This window comes from Pungitius pungitius, chromosome 14, assembly GCF_949316345.1.
Source record: "Pungitius pungitius chromosome 14, fPunPun2.1, whole genome shotgun sequence".
NCBI lineage: Eukaryota > Metazoa > Chordata > Actinopteri > Perciformes > Gasterosteidae > Pungitius > Pungitius pungitius.
Window position 1 is genome coordinate 13146107 of NC_084913.1, and position 23505 is coordinate 13169611.

The 23505-nt window shown below is 46.9% G+C and overlaps 1 protein-coding gene across 1 annotated transcript; it reads left to right on the top strand.

Moving 5' to 3' along the window:
• The first annotated feature begins 234 nt into the window (after positions 1-234).
• On the top strand, positions 235-19834 carry frmd6 (FERM domain containing 6). Its single transcript, XM_037486360.2, has 14 exons — positions 235-412; positions 7954-8224; positions 8661-8751; positions 9787-9866; positions 10338-10414; positions 10512-10698; positions 11642-11797; positions 12011-12076; positions 12438-12506; positions 15037-15211; positions 15473-15781; positions 16158-16289; positions 16422-16513; positions 17177-19834. The coding sequence occupies exons 2-14, from the start codon at positions 8126-8128 to the stop codon at positions 17483-17485; spliced, it is 1842 nt and encodes a 613-aa protein (XP_037342257.2). The 5' UTR covers positions 235-412; positions 7954-8125; the 3' UTR covers positions 17486-19834.
• Positions 19835-23505: the final 3671 nt, after the last annotated feature.

The following is a 23505-nucleotide window of genomic DNA, read 5'->3' on the forward strand; positions in this document are numbered from 1 at the left end:
CATCAGGGGGGTGCACACGCCTATTCGCCAGATTAACGGGCTTCAACGCACACATTCATCGGGTCAAGTACGTACATATCGAATACGTTTTCTACCTATCGAATCATATGTTTTGCTTGAAACTGTTTTGTATCAGATTTCCCAAATCCCTGATTCATCTTTGTGTCGCACCCCCCCCTCTTCACCGGCTTCTAGACACCACGCATGTGTTCCTATCCACTCGTTGCAGGTCCAGCGGCTACAGAATGGGGCTCCAGTCGAAGGCGGCAAGAAGAGCGACGCTACTCACAAAGTTTTGAGGTCTTTCCTATCTGTGGATTTTTGTTCGTTCAGTTTCTTGTAAGAACGCCAAAGTAACCTAATCGGATTAACAATTTGTAGAAGGAATAGTATGGTTTTCCATTAAAAAAAGGTGAGTTTCGCTTTACTTTACGCTTTAAGCTTAAATCCCGTTTGTTTCAAATCCTTTTCACACTCCGTTTACATGTCAAGTCGCTTTGCAGCATTTTTATGTAACATTTGTATGAGTTTTTATGGAATATATTTTTTAATTTCAAAGCATAGTTGCTAGATCCACCAACGGGGATGCGGCCAGAACATTTCGCTGGGAATGTCGCCATGAAATATGAGCCCGGTTCCGAGTCCCTTTTTCCTGCTAATGTAGTCATTTTTTATTTGAGTTACTTCATGTGACACAAACATGCATAAAGGCTTATGCATTTACACCTTTCTTTTGATCGTGTTTACTAACTTCATCCCGCACCTTTTGATCCCCAAAAACTACCCCGGAGCGTGGATAAGCGGAAAAGCGTATTTGACGTGTTAGGTGATAGCATCATGGTAACAGATAAAGGAGTCTGCATCCTTTAAGAAACGTACCACAATGTCCTCCCCTGTGATGGTCCCCTTGAGGACATGCATGTCCAGCAGTCTAAACACATCCATTATTTAAGGTTATGGCATCAGTTAGGGACCATATACCTTCCCACCCCTGTAATGCCGTGCATTACACCCATTACTCACAAGGGACATGGATCAGACGTTCAGCCCTCCTCGGCGCCACTGGAGACGTCATGCCTTGCTCAAGGGCACTTCAAACTGAGAGGATGCTTCGCTGCCTCAATGTGTGTTCCGTGGCTTCACTCACGTGCTCTCTGCCAAGTCATAAAGAGGGTTGTAAGGATATAGTATCGTAATATAATGCACTTTGCACACACACTGCCAGGATGCTGCCAGTCGAGTTCTTTTGCGACTTTCAAATGAAATTAAAAGAATTGGCCAACACATGGTGGGCTAATCAGCTGCCCTGTGTGGGCCATTCCCACAGCATTGTGTGTGTGGGAGATGTCAGCCAGGTCTGTGCTCCAGCTGTGTGTGTGTGTGTGTGTGTGTGTGTGTGTGTGTGTGTGTGTATAGAGGGGAGAAGAACAACAAGTTGTGTCTTTGTGTTGGCGGCGTGGCCCTGTGTTGAAACAAAGTGAATGGGGGGGGGGGGGGGTGTTGACGGTGCAGGTGTTCTCCGGACAGGAAGGAAAAACCAAGAGGAAACGTGTGAACAAAGATGGTTGGTATGTGTGTGTCGGTGACTCAATCAGATGCCTGATTGGACAGCCCACAATTGCACAACACCCCCCCCCCCCGCCCCCCCGTCCCATTTAAAACCTACTGTGACTAAGTTGCCATCTTCTCTTACACTTTTAACCTTCCTTTAAATGTGCTTTCACTCACAAAACCCCTGTATGACACTACTTGTTACGTGCACGTTTCAGTGAGTGCTGATTCTGTTGTTCTTCTGAAACTACTGGAGACCTCCTCTATTGAACTCTGCATCCACTGAATCCCTAGCCTGTGGGCTGGCTTTCTCTGATGCTGGAAGTACGACGTGAATACAAAAAGTGTTAGACACAGTCACGGAGCTGAAGGAGAGAGCACCCGTGGTGCTCCACGCAGGTAACTGGAGATAAGCCCTCATTTTTCCTTTTCCCTGACACACACACACACACACGAGTGCTAAGTGGGGATTTTCAGATGCCTTCAGGACAGTGTTTGTAACATGCTCGCTGCTGCATTTCCAAGGCGTAAAGGGGAAACATTGCGGGGAGCGGGAAGAATGGCGGCGCATGATAGCCGTGATAGAAGGAGGAGACTCCTGACGTGTGGTCTCCACTGTGTCTACTCTATGTGGTCGTGTGCACGGACGAATGTGGTCCTAGCTGTGAGTTCTACAGGCTCTCCACTCGTAGCTGCTTTTAGATGCAAACCGTGTCTCGGGAACGTCAGCTTCTCAACTGCCTCAACGTTTGCAGAGAAGGCGTCAGTGTGTTTTTATTAAAGATGAACCTGGTGTTTTTACATGAGTGCTGCACGCCGCTTCTGCAACCCGCAGGGATGTTGCATGACTCCTCACATCCGTGTCTTCAGTGCACCAAAGGGGACACAAGAAAGAAAAGGGGTCACTTCTTCCTGCATTTGTCTCCTTTTCCCTTGGATTGTATATTTTCATTACCCCTTCTGCTTACTCGGCCTTCTCAGCGAAGCTTGAGTCCTTTCAAGGAAGTGGACCAGAGGGATTTAACCTGTCAGGATTTTATCGGCTTATCTTGCGCTTCTTGCTTCAGCTCTCAGTGCTTCCTGTTGGACATTTTGTCGATTTTGGTGGGATTGGTCGCAGGTCGCCGTGTTAAAGACACCCAGGATCAGTGATGGGTCAGTTACATCACATGCTGGAGTTTAGGAATAGCTACGCCTCCTTTATATGTTAGTAACACAGCTCTTGTTGGATTTTGGCATCAGGTGAACAATCCGGCCAAAATATTGGACATTATCTGTACTTGCACTAAAATAAAAAAATAGAATAAACAGCACGTCCTGTGTTTTGCCTGTCCTCAGGTTTGACAGTCACCAAATATTGACCCAAAGTCAAATCCAATCCCCTCCCACAATCCTTTTTGTTCTCTCAAAAGGGAAGAAAAACAAAACAACAGGGTTTGTTTGGGGTTTGCTGTGATTGCAGCTCATTGTGTCACCCTTTCCCCCGAAGGCCCCTCGCTCTATTTGCAGCGTGCGTAATGGTCGGGTTGACGGCTCCGCGGTGCGTTGCACTGCCGTTTGCTGGTCCTGTTGCTCCTGCTCGGTCCGAGCCTCAGCGCCGGGCGGGGAGGGGAGGGAGCGACTCTGCTGACTCTGTTCCAACATGTCTTGCCGTTCCGTCGGTTTTGGGATGTGCGTGTGTGCGTGTGTGCGTGTTCACTCCACATGGAAGCCAGATGTTTGGAATGTTGAAATAAAATGTAAATTATAGGAACCAAAGGTTAAGTTCTCCTTTACTGAGCTTTGAACTTTGGTGCTTGAGCTCTCTGATACGTATTTGTTACACCTTAAATAATTATTATAACAAAAGAGTATCATCTCAAAAAGATTTTTTCATTAATGACATCATGCTGACAGAAGAAAGTCAAACCGTATACACACACACACACACACACACACGAGTCAATTAGTATTTTAGCTTTCAGCAAGGAAATGGATGCCAGTGATTTGTTTTAATAGCGTAATAATTTAGACTTTGTGTGCTACACTCAACTTTCTATGGCGTCATCAACGTAGCGCTGATCTGAAGCCAAGTGCGATTGGGACGAATGAATGTTCAAATCCTCACGGTACCCATCGCCAATGTCTCCTGAGAGGATGAAAACACTCGCCACCTTCTTCTCCTTATTGAGCCGACAATCCATTTTTGAACCCACAAGAGATCATGAGATGCAAGATTTCCACCCTTCATTCTAACGTTTATCCTCCCACGAAGCCTGTGTCTCCACATCACATCTCTCTCAACTCGCAGCCGGTGCCATAAGTCTTCAACAAACGGCTCGTCTCCGTCAGTGGGCATAGAATCCGGCGTGTCGGCATTTGGAAGGTTGTCATCGAGTAAGTCACATTCATCACTACATCGGAGACCGATTCATCAAACTCGAGGCGCTGCGGCTTCTCAATCCGGAGAAACTCCTGAAAGTCTTTAGAATTCACTTCATGCCTCTCCAGTGAATTCAGACCATATGCCTTTACGAGGCGGGGTCGTGGTCCCGCCTGAGGCCCCCCCCCGCCATCCCGCTTTTCATGGTGAATTATGTAACGCCATTACAGTGGCGTGCTGTGTTCGGGCCTGACCTTCAGGGGTTAATGAGCGTGTCGTTTGATGAAGGATGACCTGAAGGCAGTTGCTCTTCAGATGTTGTATGAGCAAAAATATTATACTTTGTGTGCTTGTGTGTTTGTATCTGAGTTGTGCATAATCACCATAATTCAGATCCTACTTTTTTTATCAAGCTAAGATTGGTTGTTAAAATCTGGTTGAGGTTTTCAGACTTTTATTTTGAAACCTCCTTGTTAGCTCAGTGGAAAAAGATAAATATCTGTTAGATGATCTTTCGGGCTAGGGATCATGGGAATCAAGGGCCTAATCAGTGCTGTGTGTTTCCCCCTCTGCCGCTCAGATTAGGCTCAGCGGCTAAAAAGACATACACAGAGCATCCAGGTATTTATGGGGAGGAAAGCTAAACATGCCTCCAGGCTCTATTAATATCAGCGAGTCACAGTTATTCACTGACGCCATCTGTTGACAGCAGCCAAAGTCAAATGTACGACAACCATATCAGCTTTGTTTGCCAAGCATCATACGCAAGGGAGCGCGCTTCCGGGACACTTGCAGACATCGCAAAGAGACGCCAGAATCCAAAATAGGCGATCCACAAGTCCCCGGTGGAGGCAGCCGAGCGCGTCGCCCCTCGCTGGTGGCATTTCCTGTTTAGCTCCTCCGTGTAGTGTGGCAGTGGGTTAACAAGTGGAGGGACGTCACTGTGAAGGCCCGAGGCGTCCTGTGACCAGTGCCACTTGGAGCTCAGCCATTTCTCATCAGCTGAATAAACAGATCTCCTGGCAGCAAAGTGAGGGGGGGGGGGGGGGATCACATTCAGCTCCAGTCGTTGGCACTATTTATAAAAGTTGTGCCCTTTGAGCGTTTAGCGGGGCATGTTGTGTCAGCGTCTGCGGCCCACGAAACTAAGAGCTTTATTACAAGATTCTATCCTGCCGCACCGCGCGCTTCAGTTGAAACCCAGCAAGCCGTGATCGGGGGCCCCAGGTGAGGGGTCAAAGGGCCCGTGTGCTGTCCCGTCCTGTCGAGGGGATGCAGCTTGTGGGGCTGCCTCGGCGTGTGCGTCGGGAATCAAAGGCCGCCATTGTTGGAATGAGAAGCAGATGTTAGTGAGGAATTCTACTGACAGCAGCAGTTTTGTTTTTTTCATGCCCTTAGCTCTGAGCCTCACTCCTGCTCTCCCTCCCTCTCCCTCTCTCTCTTCCTTTTCCCTGTCACTCTGTAGCTGCACCTGAAGCTATTCTTAAATCAGCGTGGCGACAGCCTTCTTCGGGCCCTTTTTGGTCGCCACGCACGAGAAGCTCTTTTTGGGTCGTTCCGGCAGTCGGACGTAGTAACTCTCCACCCTCACATGTCAGCGGAGGTGGGAAAGAATGAGGAAGAGTTGTGACAGAGGCCCTTTCTCTGGATCCCCGTGTGGGATTTGGTGGCTCTGAGGTTTGCCACGTTGACAGAATGGCCGTCGAGAAAAAAAAAGGTCAGAAGGAGGAGCTCTTTGTGCATGCGCCGCTTTAGATGGACTCTGGTGTTGCATCACACTTTGCACAACAGAGAGGGGGGGGAGGGGGGGTGGGGCAGCAGCAGTAATTTCATTACCCAGCACTCTCCTCCCTCAGTTCGCGTGGAAGCGAACCCACACTTTAATTCCAGGGTGGACATTCCCTCTGTGGCGATGCGTCATGCTTAGAGCAGACGTGACACAACCGACCTTGAGTCCCATCAACACGGATGACACGCGCCGGCGTCGGCTTTCACCGCGAGCAGCCAGCGGCGCAGTAAACGAGTGGGACGTGTGCGCGAGGAAGCCGGGCTGAAAATGCAACGTGATATGGATCCTGCTGAGCCCACTTCGAGGGTCATTAACTCCTCTACGGGGGGGGAGATTGAACGGGATGTGTGAACGTTTCCACCTAGCACACAGATCTGTTCTCAAAATGCCTCAAATATAAGAAAAGGACAAACTTTTCTTCACATTCCTCCCGTCGCCAGGCAAAAAGTGAGAAAGTTGCAACCTCCGTTCCTCCTGCCCACCATCATCACTTTGAGTTACAACGTAATCCATATAGAAGGCACTTTAATCAGGTTTAAAAGGAATTTCTAAAGCTGTCCAAAAGTAGTAGCTTTGCTGCAGTTAGATGAAGGTAATCTGCAAAAGGCAGGTCTGATGAGGAGGATCAAGCAAATGACAACGACTGGTGCTGCAGTCAATTGTTAGATGCATCTCCCTTCCGATGACATACGGGCGTCACGAGGGTATTTGTGCGTGTGCATGTTTGCACGTGTGCCTCCGGTGCAGCAGCGCCGTGTGCGATCGCAGCGCAAGGGGGCCGTGCCCGTCGGGGGCCCGGTGCACGTCCGTTGACCGGCGGCGTCAAGGAGAACTGATGCTGCATGTCACACTGTTTGTGTGTTTCTGACCGCTGTGCCCACAATGCTCCCTGCCTCGGCTGCAACAAAGCCGCGTTGTACGTCGGCAGCAGGCATCTTGAATGGGTACTTAGTCCGAAAAGCACTCTGTGACTTTGCAGCAGAGGTCTAAGCCCGCAGTGAAAGCTGTTGTTATCACTGTTTCTCACTGCACGCGTGTTTTTTCACTTTCATATTGACCCTCCTAGTGCGTAAACAATGTGTCACTTCATTCCTCCTCTAACAGCTGGATAAGGCCTGACTGCAGGTAACCTGAACTGTTTGTGGCTAAAGTGGTTCACAAACAAAACCCCTCCTCAACTGTGGCGAATAAACCGGTGACTCTCCCTTTCAAAGGCAAATGGGCTTTTCACTCCCCAATGTGGTCCGTCCCATCTGTTTTTAATGACAACGCGGCTGCAAGGTGTGTGACTCTCACCGGGAAGAAGTGATAATCTAGATTGATTGTTCTTCTACGTTCCTTTGTCCGGTCTGAGACTTCTCACACGTCCTCAGGCTCAGTTCATGCTGGGAGCCATGAGCCGAAACTGGTACAGGTGTGTTAGAGAGAGAGGGAGGTAGTAGAAAACAAGGGAACACAACACTTTTAATGTGACAGAAGCAGAAGTGGAAGTTTTTGCACCTGACTTGTTCTAAGATGCGAGATGAAGTCAAAGTTTGTTTAAGCAAAAAGCCGGTGGGCAGATTTTCTTCTTCTTTTATCTTCACATTCCTGGGACAATACTTTGATTGGAACAGATTGAACAGATTGTATTTTGCGGAAAAGTAAGCATTGCTTTCAAAACAATACCACCCTTAAAAAAAGGGTAAATGGGAATTTTAAATAATTGCAGTTCCCAAACACAAAGCCGCAGTTTGACTGCTTGCAGCAGACAGGGAAGAATTCAAATCTAACAAAAGCCCGTCGACAGAACCGATCGCTGAGCCAGGTTGAATATGTGGAGCGGTTCGGTTTACAGAGCCAACAGAGTCACATGCGGTGGACATCTGCAGCCCGATGCAGAGGTCAAAGCTTGGTCAACATTGATTTTCTTCTGCTGCATTGTTGTATTTTGGTTTTGTTGAACGTGTTTGAGGAGGAAGGGATTGAACGTGGTCAGTTAGTGTCTGTTTCCTCCATGGCGTCGCTGCACCTCACCAGAAAGAGGCTCACTGAGGCCGATATCCATGAACACAAACGGGAGGGGAGCCCTTGTGTCCTCCCTCGTGCTCTGTCTTCTATTTTTCCAGATCCTGTCAGTGGGGACCCCTCCTCTGCAGCTCTTTAGATTCCAAGTTAGATCTTCAAACCAAATTTGCACTGGAATGAAATGTCAACCACGCCGCCATCGCACATCCTCACGAGCTCTGTCTTCTCTCGCGTGTCTCCACAGCGGCGGACTGCAGCCGCCCATGCTCCGCCCCCTGAGTGCTGCTTGGCCTGCCGGGCCCACGGGTGCTGGTGAGTGTGCAGCGGGCTGCAGCTGAAGCGGGGATACGGCGCCCGGTGGGGGTGGTCATCAGAGGGCCCAGAGCCCCGAGAGTCCTGCCCCGAGCCACACGAAGATGAACAGACTGCACTTCCACAACAACAAAACCATGCAGGACCGCCGCTGTGTCTGTGTCTTTTTGCCCAACGACGACACACTCAATGTCATAGTCAACGTGAGTGCAAACGTGAACAAATGTCACTGTGAAAAGTTAAGAAAGGGTTCTTGATTTTTTTTAAATGCACTTATTTGCTTTTTCAAAAGGAATTTTCACTTGACCACAGCACTTGAGCCCTCATAAAACCACACCCTGTCATTATTAAAATGTGTTTTTTGTATGATTTATTTAAAATAATATATAATATATTTGTTAATTAGCCCTGTCAGCCGCGTGTTAACGCCAAGCTAAGCTTTGGAAATAATAAAGATAATGCTATCATCCCTTTGTTCAAAACCCAGGAATGTATTGAATCTATTGACATAAACAGCTGTGTGATTTGTTTTTATTCATGAGTAACAGCTCCATGTTTGATTTTCCATCTTTGGCTTCCCTAAAAGGCACACTAGCCGTCGGGAAGCTGTTGTGTGACCTCCTCTTCTCTCTTCCTCAGGTGAAGACCTTGTGCCAGGAACTGTTGGTCCAAGTGTGTGACCTCCTGAGGCTGAAGGACTGTCACCTGTTTGGACTCAGCGTTATTCAGAGTGAGACTCACTGTTATGGCTTCATTCAGGGACCAACAAACCAACCCGTCTGCTAATGTGGCGCACAGAGTTGATCTGTGATTTAGCATGTTTACCCCTCAACCCAACACAGTGAATAAATGTTATCACCGCGTATCATCAAGTGGAGACCGACCGCTCGGGTTGTGTCACTCAAGTGCGAGTGAGCGCAGCGGGGCAGAGTAACCCGGGCCTCGTAAAAACACTGTAGCTCGCCAGGTTTCCTTCCTCAGACCCATAACTCAGCCGAGAGACAGGAATCCAGCCTAAACGCCAGCATCTCTCACCTACATGTCATGGCGGTCTCCCCCCCCCCCCCCCGTCGCCATGGCTGGCGCCCAGGGTGCAGCGAGGCCACAGGGGCGACGCGGGTCGTACTCACAGAATGAGTCACGGCGTCCGCGCCATGGCGAGGCGACCAGCGGGTAGGGGGGGGTGGAGGGGGGGGTTGTGGGCAGCTGCAGAGGGAGAGTGAACTGCGCGGGCAGGGCTTCTTTTTTATTTGAGACAGCTGGCCCGCAGACCAATGATGGGCCGGTTGAGCAGGAGCCAACGGGTCTGAATGTGGGACATTCCTCAAGTGTTTGTCTGAACAGCGTGAAATCCCCAAGGCAAACAGAGGCCACCCAGTCACAGCGTGTCCCTTTTCTCTGTTCATGACACATTGCTGTCATGACTTGGACTCCCTACTATCACTCACCTTAAATCAAGACGGCATAGTTATGTTTTAGCTGGCCGTGTCTTTCCAAACGCACTGATGTTAAGCCGGAGGGCCCCGGCTCCTCATTTTCTTTGGCTTTTCAACGGGTTTTCAATGCACAGAAATTGCGAGTTGTCACATCAGCAGCCCGGCAGCTCATAGAAGGTGTCACAGATTAATGCCTGAGTGACGTGAAGAAACGATAAGGAACATCAGACACTCTCAGCACAGAGGGAAGCGTCCGGGGCTGCATGCACATTAAAAGCACCTGCACCTCCAGCTTCAGCACCTAACGTGTTCCTCTCCTCCTCTGACAGATAATGAACACATCTATATGGAGCTGGATCAGAAGATATCCAAGTACTGCCCCAAAGAATGGAAGAGAGAGGCCAGCAAGGTGAGAAATGGATTTATTGACTCAAACAGTTAAACAGTGAGAAGAGGGCCGTCTCCCATATTAAGCTGCACCCGTCTGTAGTGGATTAAAGACTTCAGGTAGTTGGGTTGTTTTCGCTCACTTGAAGCGGAATTATAATCTGTCCCTTCAAAGGCCTGTTCTCTATTTTTACCACATAGATTGCAGGTGGGTTTGTGTGACGGCTGAATGCAGATTGTTATTCTGTAAAGGAAAACGTATTCACCACTAGAATGAACTAGTGAAAACCAGTTTAGGTTACCACACCTGCAAAGCTCAGTGGGACGACAACAGACACTCTTGTTCATTTAAACCAGTTGTGGATGCAAACTGATGCCAGATCAAACACCAGCTTGATACGCAGACACACAACGTCTCCTAGCTGCTGATGTAAATGTTAAATTCTGTCTATTTTAGATGATAAACAGGGATTTCCACTCGCTTCTTTTCCAGGGCATAGACCAGTTCGGGCCTCCAATGATCATTCACTTCAGAGCTCAGTACTACGTTGAGAACGGGAGGTTAATCAGGCAAGTAAAGCCCCTCAAGCTCTGGCTTCAAGTAGTTTAACACCAGTTAACCTATAATCCGCTTCTTTCTGCTTTGCTTTCTTCTTGTGCGCCGCAGTGACCGGGCAGCCAGGTACTATTACTACTGGCACCTGAGGAAGCAGGTGCTGCTCTCCCAGTGCATCCAAAGGGAGGAGGCCTACTTCCTGCTGGCAGCCTTCGCCCTGCAGGCTGACCTGGGCAACTTCAAACGTAACAAGCACTTTGGGAAGTACTTTGAACCTGAAGCCTACTTCCCTCCATGGGTGAGTGTGTCCAACAAGTACAATTAGCTGAGACCTTCATTTGCCACAGATGTCCATTTTAATATTTAATGTGCTCTCAAGACTGTGGTGACAGAACCTTTTGACTCGCTATTTACAGAAAACACGTCATTCAGACAGTTCGACAGGAACAAAGTAAAATGGATCAAACTGTCTCTGTTAGTCCTCCTGTTGGTTCCAACAATCGCCGCCTGGTTGCTTTCTACAGAAGCTCGCTATTAGTAGTTTAAATTATGAACAAATTATGTTCAGATCTAGTGTTAGGAAGTTAAAAATGTATCTTAATTTGCTATCTAGTTGGCTCTATATAACTTCAGATGACAATGAAATGAAACGTCCATCGCACTATATTTTAAATGCCTTCTGGTGCGGCGCGCGTAAGAAGCTTAAAAGTACGAGTATCATAAAGTAAACCCTCCTGTGGTGAGTCAGTCGGATACTCCAGTGATGCACTTAGGAAGGTCTCGGGCTACACACACACACACACACACACACTGACAGAGAAGCTGGGACGCAGTGAAGGCCGACCTGCGGCGTGCAGGGTCTGTAGCCACCTTGCATTAATCACCCTGAGCATGTGGGATAGTGAGAACTGGGACGCCGTGTTTATTCCTGTCCCTGGAAGGAGCTGTTGATGTGATGTTTGACTCCACCCCCCCCCTCCCCCCCCACCGCTGTGGCTGGGAGCGCCGCGCCGTCTGCCTCGCCCCTCACTTCCTGTAATTAGCCCCCTTATCGCCACTGGAAGCCCGCCGGTGACAGGAAATGGCCTGGTGGCGAGCGCTTACGAGGCGCTTAGAAAGCCTTCTGACTAAAGCTTTCAAAGGCCACCTGCAAAGCTCGGCGAGTGCTTTCCCGCTCAGTGCTTCTCCCTCCGGGTCGACATCTGTTGACTGACTCTTCCTTTCTTCCTCTCCCCGCTCAGGTGATAACCAAGCGCGGCCGCGAGTACATCCTGAGGCACATCCCCAACATGCACAAAGACCAGTTTGCTCTCACGGCGTCCGAGGCGCACCTCAAGTACATCAAGGAATGTGCCCACCTGGACGACGTCACCGTCCACTACTATAGGCTCTACAAGGTGAGAGGCGCAGGGTCACATGGGGTAATGGCACCGATGACGCGGAGATGCTCTCACACACACACACACACACACAGGGTCGCTTTTCTAGTTTTGGGGTCGGACTAAGAGAGCATTGGACACATTAACTGCTGATTAGATTCAAGATGGGGTTATACTGGTTTATCAGAAGTGAGTTGCGTGATATGTATTTGATCTTATGTGCTTCACCAGGACAAGAAGGAGGTGGAGGCGTCTCTTACTTTGGGACTGACTTTACGTGGTATCCAAATATTTCAGGTATCCAACTTTCTTACATTAACGTTGTGCCTCATGTAATTCAACTGTCAGCTGTTTTCTAATGTAAACATTGTTATTAAATGTCAAAGCAACTAAATATTGTCTGATATCTAAAATCCACATTTTCGAAGATGTCAACAATGTCTCTGGGTTTATTGTTTACTATTTCCTACAATATTAAAGCCAATTTCGCAAATAAGGCAAAAACGTAAATTCTAACAGTGTAGATATATAAAGCAGGAAACACATCATTTTTCTGCACTCTTGATTTTCTTTTAGCCAAATATTGGAGAAATAATACCTGTGTCTATAAGTGTTTTTAATCAGCTGAGCACACCTGTGTTCTGCTTCTGTGTTGAAGAATGTCGGGTCTGTGCGGCAACTCCTGTACGACTTCCCCTGGACCAACGTGGGGAAACTGGTATTTGTGGTGAGTCAGAAGCACCGGTACGACTTCTTGTGACATGCTTTGTTGTTTTTACGCACTCCGGCGATGACGAGCCCAAAGCGTCTCCTGGCTTGTGGCGGTGTGTTTTTTGTTTCAAAGCCTGATCCTGCCCACGGCCGTGTTTTTTACTACGCACGGCTTCCTTTCTCCACGCGGCTGTTTCATCTCCACTGGAACTAATCAGGGATTTAGGATGTTTCCTTGCGCACACAGACACACACACACACACACACAGGCAGAATCTGTATATTGTATCCATAATTGTGTGTATTGTAGTCAGTTTAACATCGCTGGTGTTCCAAGCTCAATGTTCTTCATTCATCGAATGGGAATTAATGAGCAGGTTTCATGACTGTAGTGCCCGAGGAACCTGCCCCGTCGACCCTGCGGGGGTTCGTGGTCGGCTTTGGCTTCACATGGGTGCGTAAACAACCGCCGCGTCTGCAACACGCTGCACGCCGAGTCCTGGTGTCCCCGGGTCCGCAGCGCTGTGAGAGTGAGCCGCTGCGGTTTCACTGTGGCCGTCAGGGGCCTCTCGTGGCCCCGTCCCACCCTGCTCCTGAATAACAGGCTTTTCTGCTCCAACCCCACCCAGCAGTCACGTCACCCAACACCGCTGCCACCGCGGCTGCAGCTTCGGGGGCCGAGCCAGGAGCGCAGGAGAGGAGGGGCGGGGGGGGGGGGGGGGGGGGGGCGGGTGGGTCAATAAACACCAGATGTTTGCAATGGTTTCAGGGGGATTTTCTATCCGCGGCGACTTCGGGCTCGCCTTTTTAAATCGAGGTTAAAGCGCCACAGGGAACAACGTTGCCTCCACCAGCCTGTGAGGGTTTGGTCCAGTCGCACCGGAAGCCGAGATGAAGTAAGCGTCCTCGTGCCCAGTGACGAATGTTCTGAGGCTCGACCGCGCCAGCGGCCACTCTGGATTATTCTGGTCTTTTTAATGGATGTTGGATTGGAAGCTGCGCCGTGGGCCATGCGGGGAGGTCTCAGTGTGTGTGGCCCTGTAGGGAGGATCTGGATGGAAGGGGGAGAAAGTTATCCAGCTGTCCTAAGCAGAGAGATGCAGTGACCATGCGTGCTACGTGACACAAGAAACCTTTCAAAGTGGCGTCATAACGCCGATTAATAACCTGAACCTCAACACAGGACGGCTGCTGGGTTTATTTGTGACATGTTTGAATCTTAACCCAGACGGGAGAATGACTTATGTGAGCCTTACAGATGCTGTGCTTACAGCTTTATGTCCATTACATTTGACGCTGGTTTCCCTTACTGATGCAATTTGGCATATGTGAGTCTTCTGTGAGTTTGTTTGGTTGTCAAGCAACTACATTTTTTTTATTTTTGACGGGTATGTTTAGATTTTTTTAAAGTCAGAAACTGATAATTATCGTAATTACTAAATTATATGGCGCATCAACTTTTGACCTTTAAACCTTTAATCATATATATGGGCAAAATCTGTGTAATATATACAATTTCTTTTAATTTTTTATTTTGAGAACACTAAGGCCCATCAGCATTGTTCTTTTATCCCTGGATACTTCTCCTCTATCCTTTATATTGACATGTTCAGAAACATTCAAAACATAGCAATGTCTTAAAACATTTAGAGTACAAACCACATGGCCGGTTATGACAACATTTTTTGAACCTTTTGAAAATAACAACATAAAAACCCAAACCCAGCCGAGGGTACAAAGAGGTCAGATCACCAGGGACAGCACAGATGTCCTACAGTAGAAAGCCGCCTGGCCTCCTTCACGCTTTCTCTCTGCCCAGTATGACTTACTGGTGACCACCAGAAGCTGCAGAGAGGCAGTTTGAGGTCGAAAACAAATACTCAACACAGAGTTTTCCTGCAGGATTTTTTTCAGCCTCAAGAAAATGACATTATATAGACAAGAAACCGTCAAAAGTCCGCTGGTTTTTATGACATCACGAAGCTGAATACCTATGATATACTTCCCTGCCTATGTACAGGTATAAATACTGTGATTAAGATGGGTTTTTTTTGTCTGGTTGTAGAAAGTAGGAAGCTCAGTCGTGTGGTTGGAAAAGTTGCCGGTCTTTGCATTTTTCTGCAGCCTTAAACCCACACGTCGCCTTTGAAAATCCAAATCCTCACAGAAGTGTTTATCGGCCTGTAGAGAAAACATCCCGCTGACACCAAAGACATCTGCTGCTGGGTCGAGCCTCGGCCCAACAGCGCCACCATTTTAGATCTTCCGTCCCGTCGTCTCTCCCTGGAAGAAACGCTCAATTTCAGTCTGCGTAGGAAGAAGGGAAAGAACAAGTAAATGGACCGATTGTTCCATTGTGTTTGGATACAGAACTGTGTGGCTCATGCGACCCAATCCTCATCGGAGATCCACATTCCACATATAACTTAACATGTATATCAGTAACCGCTATGATTAGGAGAAGATTAAAAGACTTGATTTGACTTTTGTTTTCAACGGTTGGTGCCGCTGCTGTAATCGACATCTTTCTCCTCCGACTCTCGCAGGGGAAGAAGTTCGAGATCCTTCCTGACGGCCTGCCCTCGGCGCGGAAACTCATCTACTACACGGGTTGCCCCCTGCGCTCCCGCCACCTCCTGCAGTTGCTCAGCAACAGCCACCGGCTCTACATGAACCTGCAGCCCGTCCTCAAACAAGTCCGCCGGTTGGAGGAAAACGAAGGTAGATTCCTGCATTCTGATGTTGTTCTGGCCCTTCAAAAAGTGTTACACTTGCACTTACACAAAATGTAACCCTGTGCAATATCAAAAATGGAAAGGGTTGCTCTTTGTTGTTGTTTGTACAAACAAACCAAAAGAGACATTGCATGTCAATCATTGGTATTTAGGGGCTTGGTGGGCAGACTTTATTTCGTTCCAGAATTTTGAGTTCAAGATAATATTAGTAATGGTTCGCACATCCAAATTTCGGATCCAATGGCAGACAAGAAGCAGTACAGGGAGTCGTACATCAGCGACGCCCTCGAACTGGACATGGACCAGCTGGACAAGCGCTCCCGAGCCAGCGGCAGCAGCGCGGGGAGCGTGTCTCATCACAAGCGCCTGTCCCGCCACTCCACCACCAGCCACGGCAGCTCGCACACCTCGGGCATCGAGGCGGACAGCTTCAGGGCCTCGGGTCAAGCGCCGCACAGGCCGCTGCGGACCTGCAGCTCGTCCACCACCAGCCGCGGCAGCTCCCACACCTCCGGCATCGAGAGCAGCGGCAAGGAGCGAATTCTGGACGATGACGGTAAGAGCGCCGGGTTTCTGTTTTCAACCCCCCCGGGGAGGAAAGTATTATATGAGCTATAAAACACCAGGGCGCTTTTAACTGGGAAATAGGGCACGACAGCAACATTTGTGAGGAGTGGAAGTGAACACATGGTGGTAATAGTTTGTTCTTGATTCATTATTTTCTGTGTTTTCTAAAGATTGTGATGGATTTGTTGGCACCCAGCACCTGTAACAAGAGCAATAACGGTTTTATCAGTCAATAGAAAAACACGTAGCTGGTCAAGTGATTCCTGGAACCTCAAAAAGACTAGAGATTATAGATTGAAAGTCATTGTCATTTAAGAGATTTGTGGTGAGTTGTAAACAACTCAGAGCACATTTGTGTGTCTCAGAGATCGAGATGCTTGTGGACGACCCCAAAGACTACGAGGAGCTTCATGAGATGGTCCTGGACCAGGAGCTGTGCATCCACATCACTGAGGACATGTTGACCATGTCGCCCGATCCGACCAACGGATACTCAGGTACCATGACGTCTCCACCTTTCTGCTCTGCTTTTACACTTTGACTTTACTATCACCTAAAGAGCATTCCCTTCAAAGGCTGTACATAACTGTTTCATTCTGAGGCTGAATCCTGTGATGCGTTCTTCCCAGGACTGATAGTGAGAGACGTCGGCTCCTCCACCTCCAGCTCCTCTGAGACGGTCGTCAAGATGAGAGGACAGAGCATCGAGTCTCTGCCGCAGGTACCTCAACAACAGCATGTGCACCCCACAAAACAACCCACACAGGGAGACATCCGAGGAAAAGATTTTTACAACCTCTGTGGTTTTTTAGATGCTGCATGGTAATTAAGCAATAAGCTGCTTTATCCTCAGTGAAGGGGGTTGTTAGGCTTTACATTATTGGCAATAATGTAAAGCCTTGAGTACCTTATTGCTTTTATAATTCGGTTGCCGGAGACATTACAAATGTTAAGTAAATAGCTGCCTTTCAGTGCAAAATAGTTGTAGCGACCAAACGTTGTGTACCTCATTTCAGCAAGAGAAAATAGTCCCTGTAGGTGGTAGGTGTTGCTGTGCAACAGACAAACAGTATCAGCTTTAATTTGTAAAAAAGCCGAGCACCAGAGGTTGGTTGATGATTAGCAGGGAGATGGACATTAGTTTTGATTAAAGGGCAAACTGCTTCTCAAGAGATGCAGATTGACTCATTTAAATTTGTCCAATGAACACGTGAAAACGTTTCTATTTCACACACTTTGTTCCACGCGGTTCTTTCTGCTTTGCAAATGAACTGTTTTCCACAAAGTGACACAAACAGGAGTTTGACTTGATGCGCAGCGTGCAGGTTGTGACTCCATCAGCTTCTTGATCACATTTGATGTGTTGCTCTCCGCCCCCCCGCAGACTTTAGTGTGCAGGAAGCCTCCGTCCTCCACCGACCGACACAGCCAGTCTCTGGACGACGTCCGGCTCTACCAGAAGGACTGCCTGCATTGGGCGGAGCTCTGCCAGGACACCGCCCACAGCTACACGTTCGGCTGCGCCCAGGAGCTGAGCGACGGGGGCGGGGGCGGCGGCGGCGTCTCTCAGGGCCTCGCCGATCAGCGCGCCGGCATGCTGGGGGGCGAGCAGCACCCGTTTCCCATCAAGAGAAGCAACAAGTACTTCTCCCTGGATCTGTCCAGCGACGAGGTGCCCGAGTTTGTGGTGTGAAGGCATGGAACCGAGGTGCCCGCCCCCCCCAGGCATAGAGATGCTTCAGCCCTCGGGGAGGGAGAGGCGAGCGAAGGAGAGGTGGTTTCCCTGGAGGAGTACACTGGCCGAACAACACGCGCAACAGCAAAGGAACAAACGCGGGAAAAGGGAACTGAAGGAAGTCTGAGTCCATGCGGGGATCGTGTCATCCTTACAAACTGGTTTTCCAGAACCACACGTTGTGTTCGCCTGCGTTATAAAGTCCGCAACAGACTGTGTGTGTGTGTGTGTGAGTGTGTGTGTGTGTCTCGGGGGCTCGTGCACAGACATGAGCATCAAATCAAAGGTTGAACACAGTAGACAAATATCACTCTGAGCTCCGAACCAAAGACAAGAAATGGAAATGAACTGAAATGTTCAGCTTTTTCTCACTGTGTAGCCATGATGACAAACATTTCAAAGGGAGGGAGGAAGAACCCACAATCCTTTGGGAGGGGTCAGCCTCGTCTTTTTCTTCCAAGCAGCTACATTTGACCTCAACGGGAAGTGCAGCGCAGTGTGCCAACTCCCATGACCCCCCCCCCCCCCCGTCCCTCCCTCCGATGTGCCTTCGTCACATTATGCAGGTGGCAAACCGTCGCCGTGACAATCGCACTCCTCCATCATTGTAGTCATTTCTAAAGAGGAAAGCACTCTGGATTCCATTCATTGTTTTTAAGGGACGTCCACCTCCAGACGGTTGTTAGAAGACTTTGATTTCAAACCGAAGCCTGACGAGTTTCCCGGGAGGAATGAGGTCGAGAAGGTCCCGACGTGTCCTGACCTGCGTCGAGGTTGCAGCCGCACAAGCTTCCCTGTAATCTGAACTGAAAATGGAGGCCGGTTGGCTGCCGGCCAAAACACAAGAGACATTTTAAAGCATACATGTGCGTCTCCCTTTCTGCTCAGATATCTCTCTCTCTCTCTCTTTTCTCTAGTGTTGACTTCTGTTTCATTTCATGTGATCATTTTGAAGCTGGTATTTCATTTTATATTTTTCATCTTCTCGTTTTACCCGATATTTCATTACCTGTTGTATTTTTGTTTGAGCTGTCCAGGCTTGTGTATGTTGAACAGTTAATCTGTTTGTGGTTGATTTCCACCAGTATTACAAGCAAATATACGTGACAGTATTAAGGACAGGTGATGTTTGTGGGACTGAACAAGAGGTACTGGTTTTATCTTTTATCTCACATTAAGATCAAGAAGTGAAGCCCGGTGTGTTGCAGGCTCTTATTTCACAACAGGAGGATGTCGCAGGTTAAAACAGGCAACATCTTTTCTTTTTTTTATTCATAATTCAAGCGGCTCAGATATGAAGGTAATCAATAATGGGTTTTTTAAGACTCATCCATAATATGTGTAACTGCAAGCAGGTTCAATTTATAACTTTTCAATTGGTGAAGATTGCAAATTTAAGCAATTGTTACAAAATCCACCTAATTATCAACTTGTACTTCTGTTAAGATCAAGCGAACAAGCTACTTAGAGTTGTGTTGTTTGGTGGGTTGTGTAACCTCTGGACGGGGCCCGGCTAGCTGTCCCCTGCTCTCTGTGCCGAGCCAACGGGCGGCTGCTGCTCGCTCCGTATTCACCAGACTCTTCTCTTCTAACTCTCGGCAAGAAAGTGATGAGGCGCATTTTTAAGCTTAAATGATTTGGCTTCACAGTGTTCCATGAGATCACTGTTCACTGTGATTTCATCCATGTAGCGATTCAAACACATACATTACAAAAGCATCTGATCAAGGTTTATCTATCATGTTTTCTTTCACTGATTTAAACGTGTAATTATTTCTTGTCATTACTGAAAAATGTCTAAAGTCATATTCTGATGGAAAATAATGTTATATGTTATATTAAATGTGTTAAGGTACATAGCCATACAGTCATAACCCATGTCCTTAAAAGTTGTTCTAACTTCCTTTTCTGACTTCCAAACATGGTTGTACTTACTTAAGAAAGAATCTGTATGTCTGTGTCCATAATCCTTTCTGTGAAAGGACCTCCCTTTTGGAAAATATTAAAGTTTTTTCTGTCTTCTCTGTCAAAAACCTCGTAAACGCGTCCCTCTGACCACCCACGCTCCAGTCATCTCAGCAACCAGATCTGTTGCAGCCAATCAAATGGTGAAGTTTGGCAGATTTGTGGCCTGCTGCCTTTTGTCCTGTGGAGACGTGGTGCCTAAAGGTCAACTATGGCAACACCAAAACCAAGCACACAATCCAGCTTCTGGACTGGTGCATCAACTACCCGCCTGCCACTGTGGTTCCTGCAGGAGACCCGGCCATTGGGAGAGTAAGATTAAGAGGAAATGAATAAATAAACATATACTTGTTCTCCAGTGTTTTGTTTCTTAATTCTGTACATTCTCATTATCCCCCTCAAAAACTTTTTGCAAGACATAAATATTCTTGAAGATAAATCATTTCACCCACTAATGAAAGGGTTGTAAGAATATAGACAGTGGTTTGACAGTTATTTTAAGGATTAATGATTCACTCCAGTACGGCTAATCTTCAAAACTCAAAACTGATTACGTTGAGTTTAAAGTCATATGTGACCAATTAAAAACCCAAATACATAAAGGGAAAAAGGAACTTCTTTTTCCAACTGTCCTCCCTTATCCGCACAGCTGTCACACTCATCAAATATGTAATTAATTCCAAATGTCTTTTTGGTACTGATGCTTTTCCTCCAGCATGTGGGATTATGTTTTGAGTGTGGGTGGTAGGGATCATTTCTGTTGTGTTTGTGTGTTGAATCCAGCAGCATGGAAACAGTGAAACATTTGAACAAGTATTTAATTTCTAGGTCAGAGAGATCATGTGTTTGTGTTTCAGTCTGGAGTTAACCTTCCACACGGTGCTGATCCTCTAATTTCATCTGATTAAAGAATAATGTAACACATGAAGAAAATACTGTTCCCTCAACCAGTCACGTGCCCGTGAAAATACTTTGTAAAATGTAATTTTTATATCCATTTTAACTATGGAAACAGCAAAATTTACATGAATCCTCTTTGATCACAGTGTATTGCTGCCACCAAGTGGATGAACGTGGTACTACGAAGCATGTGACGTGTTCAGGGAAATGTATTTGTTTTTCATTTTAAACCATGTAGTTTGTTTTTAATTTATCTCAGGGAAACACCGGGGGAGTTTACATATGAGTAGTATAGATGTATATATTATTCGTGTACATCATTCAGGTATTCATTGGTTTCTTTAGTTTCATGACTAACGATAACTCTTTTTCTACTGTAGCGCGTGTATGCAGTGTCAAGACGACCAGCAGGTAAAATAATTACATTTAAGGTGAAATTCACACTGTTCAATAAACATAGCTTCTAAGCTAAATTTAGTGATAGATTGAAAGTCGTCTTTCTGTAGGAAACATTTTATAGCGTCGTTATTAGCTTTAGCCGAGCCAGCTAACGCCATTAGCATTAGCCTAGCCAGCTAACGTCATTAGCATTAGGATAACCAGCTAACGTCATTAGCATTAGGCTAACCAGCTAACCTGTGTGTTAACGGAAGTTATGGATACGCATGTCTAATTCTGCATAGTTGTTTAGTTTGGACGCTATACAAGTTATCCGGAGAAGATCGGATAGGAGAGTTTAATGACAAGCACCATAATTAAAACTATTGTTTGATCTCCATTTAGGGTGCCTGACACGCAACCACACACCGACGGGAGGTCGACGTGTGCAGTTCTGACATTGAACACAAAGTGGAGAATAGGTAAGAACTTGGTAATGTTCACAGTTATTGACTATGAGCTGTGTCTTATTTTGGCGCCTCTATCCTTCAGAGGAACCATTCTCCGCGGTCTACGTAGGCTGCGTCCTTCAAAGACTGAACTGAAGTACATATTACCTCACTTTTCCGCTACAGTTTACTATATATATATTTTTTGCGATACAAATAAAATAGCAATACAATTAACTTAATTTTTGTTCAAACAACAAAAGTGAAGGAACCTATTTTCCAGGCATTTTGTGCACTTCATACTGTCTGCCGCCAGCATTCTAAGATCTCTGTTCTTGGCCGACCATAATGCTTGTAAAGCCCGGGGACAGATGTGCCTCGTTATGTTGTCTTATTAGGCTCCTCGCTATGACTAGTCGTAGAGGAACCTATTGTATTTCAAGGAATAATAATAATAATAATTACTATTATTATTATTCTCACAAACTGCGGGCCTTTTTGGGGCCTTTATCATATTCAAAAAGTTGTTAAATTTGGCATGGATATCTGGACTGTTAAAAAATATGATAATTTTTGGGTCTCACATTTGTGTATAAAGAAATGTCTCTATGGCGCCGTCTAGAAATTTAAAAAAGACCACACTAGGCCAGTTTTCGCCCCCGATGTCCGATCATCTTGAAACATGCCAACCTTTGGTGGATCATTATTGGTTCAATGTGCCCTTGATATATCAGAATGGTGCTGATAACTCATTGTTTTGATGGGATATGGGTTAGCTAACTACCTTGGGGGATATGTACTATCAACCTGAAGTGGAATTGTCATGAAGGTATTGATTGTTTCCTTTTAAATCTAATCTGAAAATGACCAAATGCAGTCAGGCTCATGTATGGTATTTTGAGAGGCTTTCATTTTGTAATGGTAGATCAGAATGTCCTGGTTATGTGTTAACAGTTTGCAAAGTGGCATTCCTAGCGATGCTCCACGCGGTTAACGACCACTGACTTGCGAACGCTTCGCCGCATGCGTCCTCGGCCGCATTTCTAACCGTCCGGCCAGTGCCCTGACGTGCAAGGAGTAGCGAGGACCCGTCCAATTATCTGTTATCTTTTTCCCTGTCTTGTTGTCTCGTTCTCATACTCACTCTCTCTCGCGCTCTGTCCTCGTCTGTAACATGAGCCGCCCTTGGGGTGTCATTAGAATCTGCTTGATTTATTTTTCTTTAATATTTATGTGTTACGTGCAACCACATGTAGTGCCCTTACTTTTTTACAATTGTATTTGTTAGCATTTTATTTGAAATGTTTATCTGGTATTTGTGGGTGTGGCTTGGTGATGAAGTTGTGCCCCACTGTGCAGTTCCATCGCGGCCCCTCTGAGGGGCGCGTCCCCCAGTTTAGGAACCACTGCCTTAAGAGGCCAGTGTGGGCGCCTGAAGCTTGAAGTGAACGGAAACGACCGGGGTGTTAACCAATCAGCTTTGAGCTGACAACAGTCGGTCCAGCTATCAGGCCTACAATAACATCAGCACATGCACATCTTTTGATTGGGTACAAACTAGTAAGAGGTGGAGCAATGCAGAGCTAGCTAAATAAACCTGATGACCTTGTGGCAACCCAAATAAGCTAATTTCTGTAATCTTTTATTTTGTCGCCAATGTACTCACAACGCCATTTTCAAAAGGAAAGCTAGACATTGTGAGAAGAGGTGGCCCAAACCCAACACAAGCTGTCTGTCATAGGCAGAGGTGGATGCATTCAAGTAGGACTGTGTATGATATCACTGATGGCCAAGGTGTGAAATGCACAATATTTGATGTTTTTTTTTATAAGTCACTACATCATTAGTGTATATCTATGATGCCACGGCCACTGCCTCTGATTGTGTGGGCCTCCGACTGGTTCCTTTTTAAATGAAAATCCCAAATCGAATATACAGAGACAAAAACATCTGTTTAAAACACATGGGGGCCGAAACAGAAATGAGCAGAGAGCAAATGATGATGTACCATTTCAGAGAAAACATGGATGCCTTTCTCAGTGAGCTCCACCTCCTTCCTCTGACACAGATAACGTGTCTCCCCCTCTTTCCTCCGTGCTACACAGCTGTACAGGAAATCAGTCATCCACCATCCACTGCTGTCGCCATGGCAACACAGAGGAGGAAAATCCATTCTCTTTCTTCGTCACCTCCCCCTTTCTCCCATTCTCCTCTCATTTCTTTTGTGTTTTTTTTGTTTTAAAGCAATCCAAATTAAATGATCTAACATCCTCTTATAGAGTTCTT

Bases quoted from the DNA above. Each gene is read 5' to 3' on its own strand.
- frmd6 (XM_037486360.2), top strand. From the start codon at position 8,126: ATGAACAGACTGCACTTCCACAACAACAAAACCATGCAGGACCGCCGC. The intron at 9,867-10,337 runs GTGAGAAATGGA...CTTCTTTTCCAG, and splicing joins GGAAGAGAGAGGCCAGCAAG to GGCATAGACCAGTTCGGGCC. The intron at 12,507-15,036 runs GTGAGTCAGAAG...CGACTCTCGCAG, and splicing joins TGGGGAAACTGGTATTTGTG to GGGAAGAAGTTCGAGATCCT.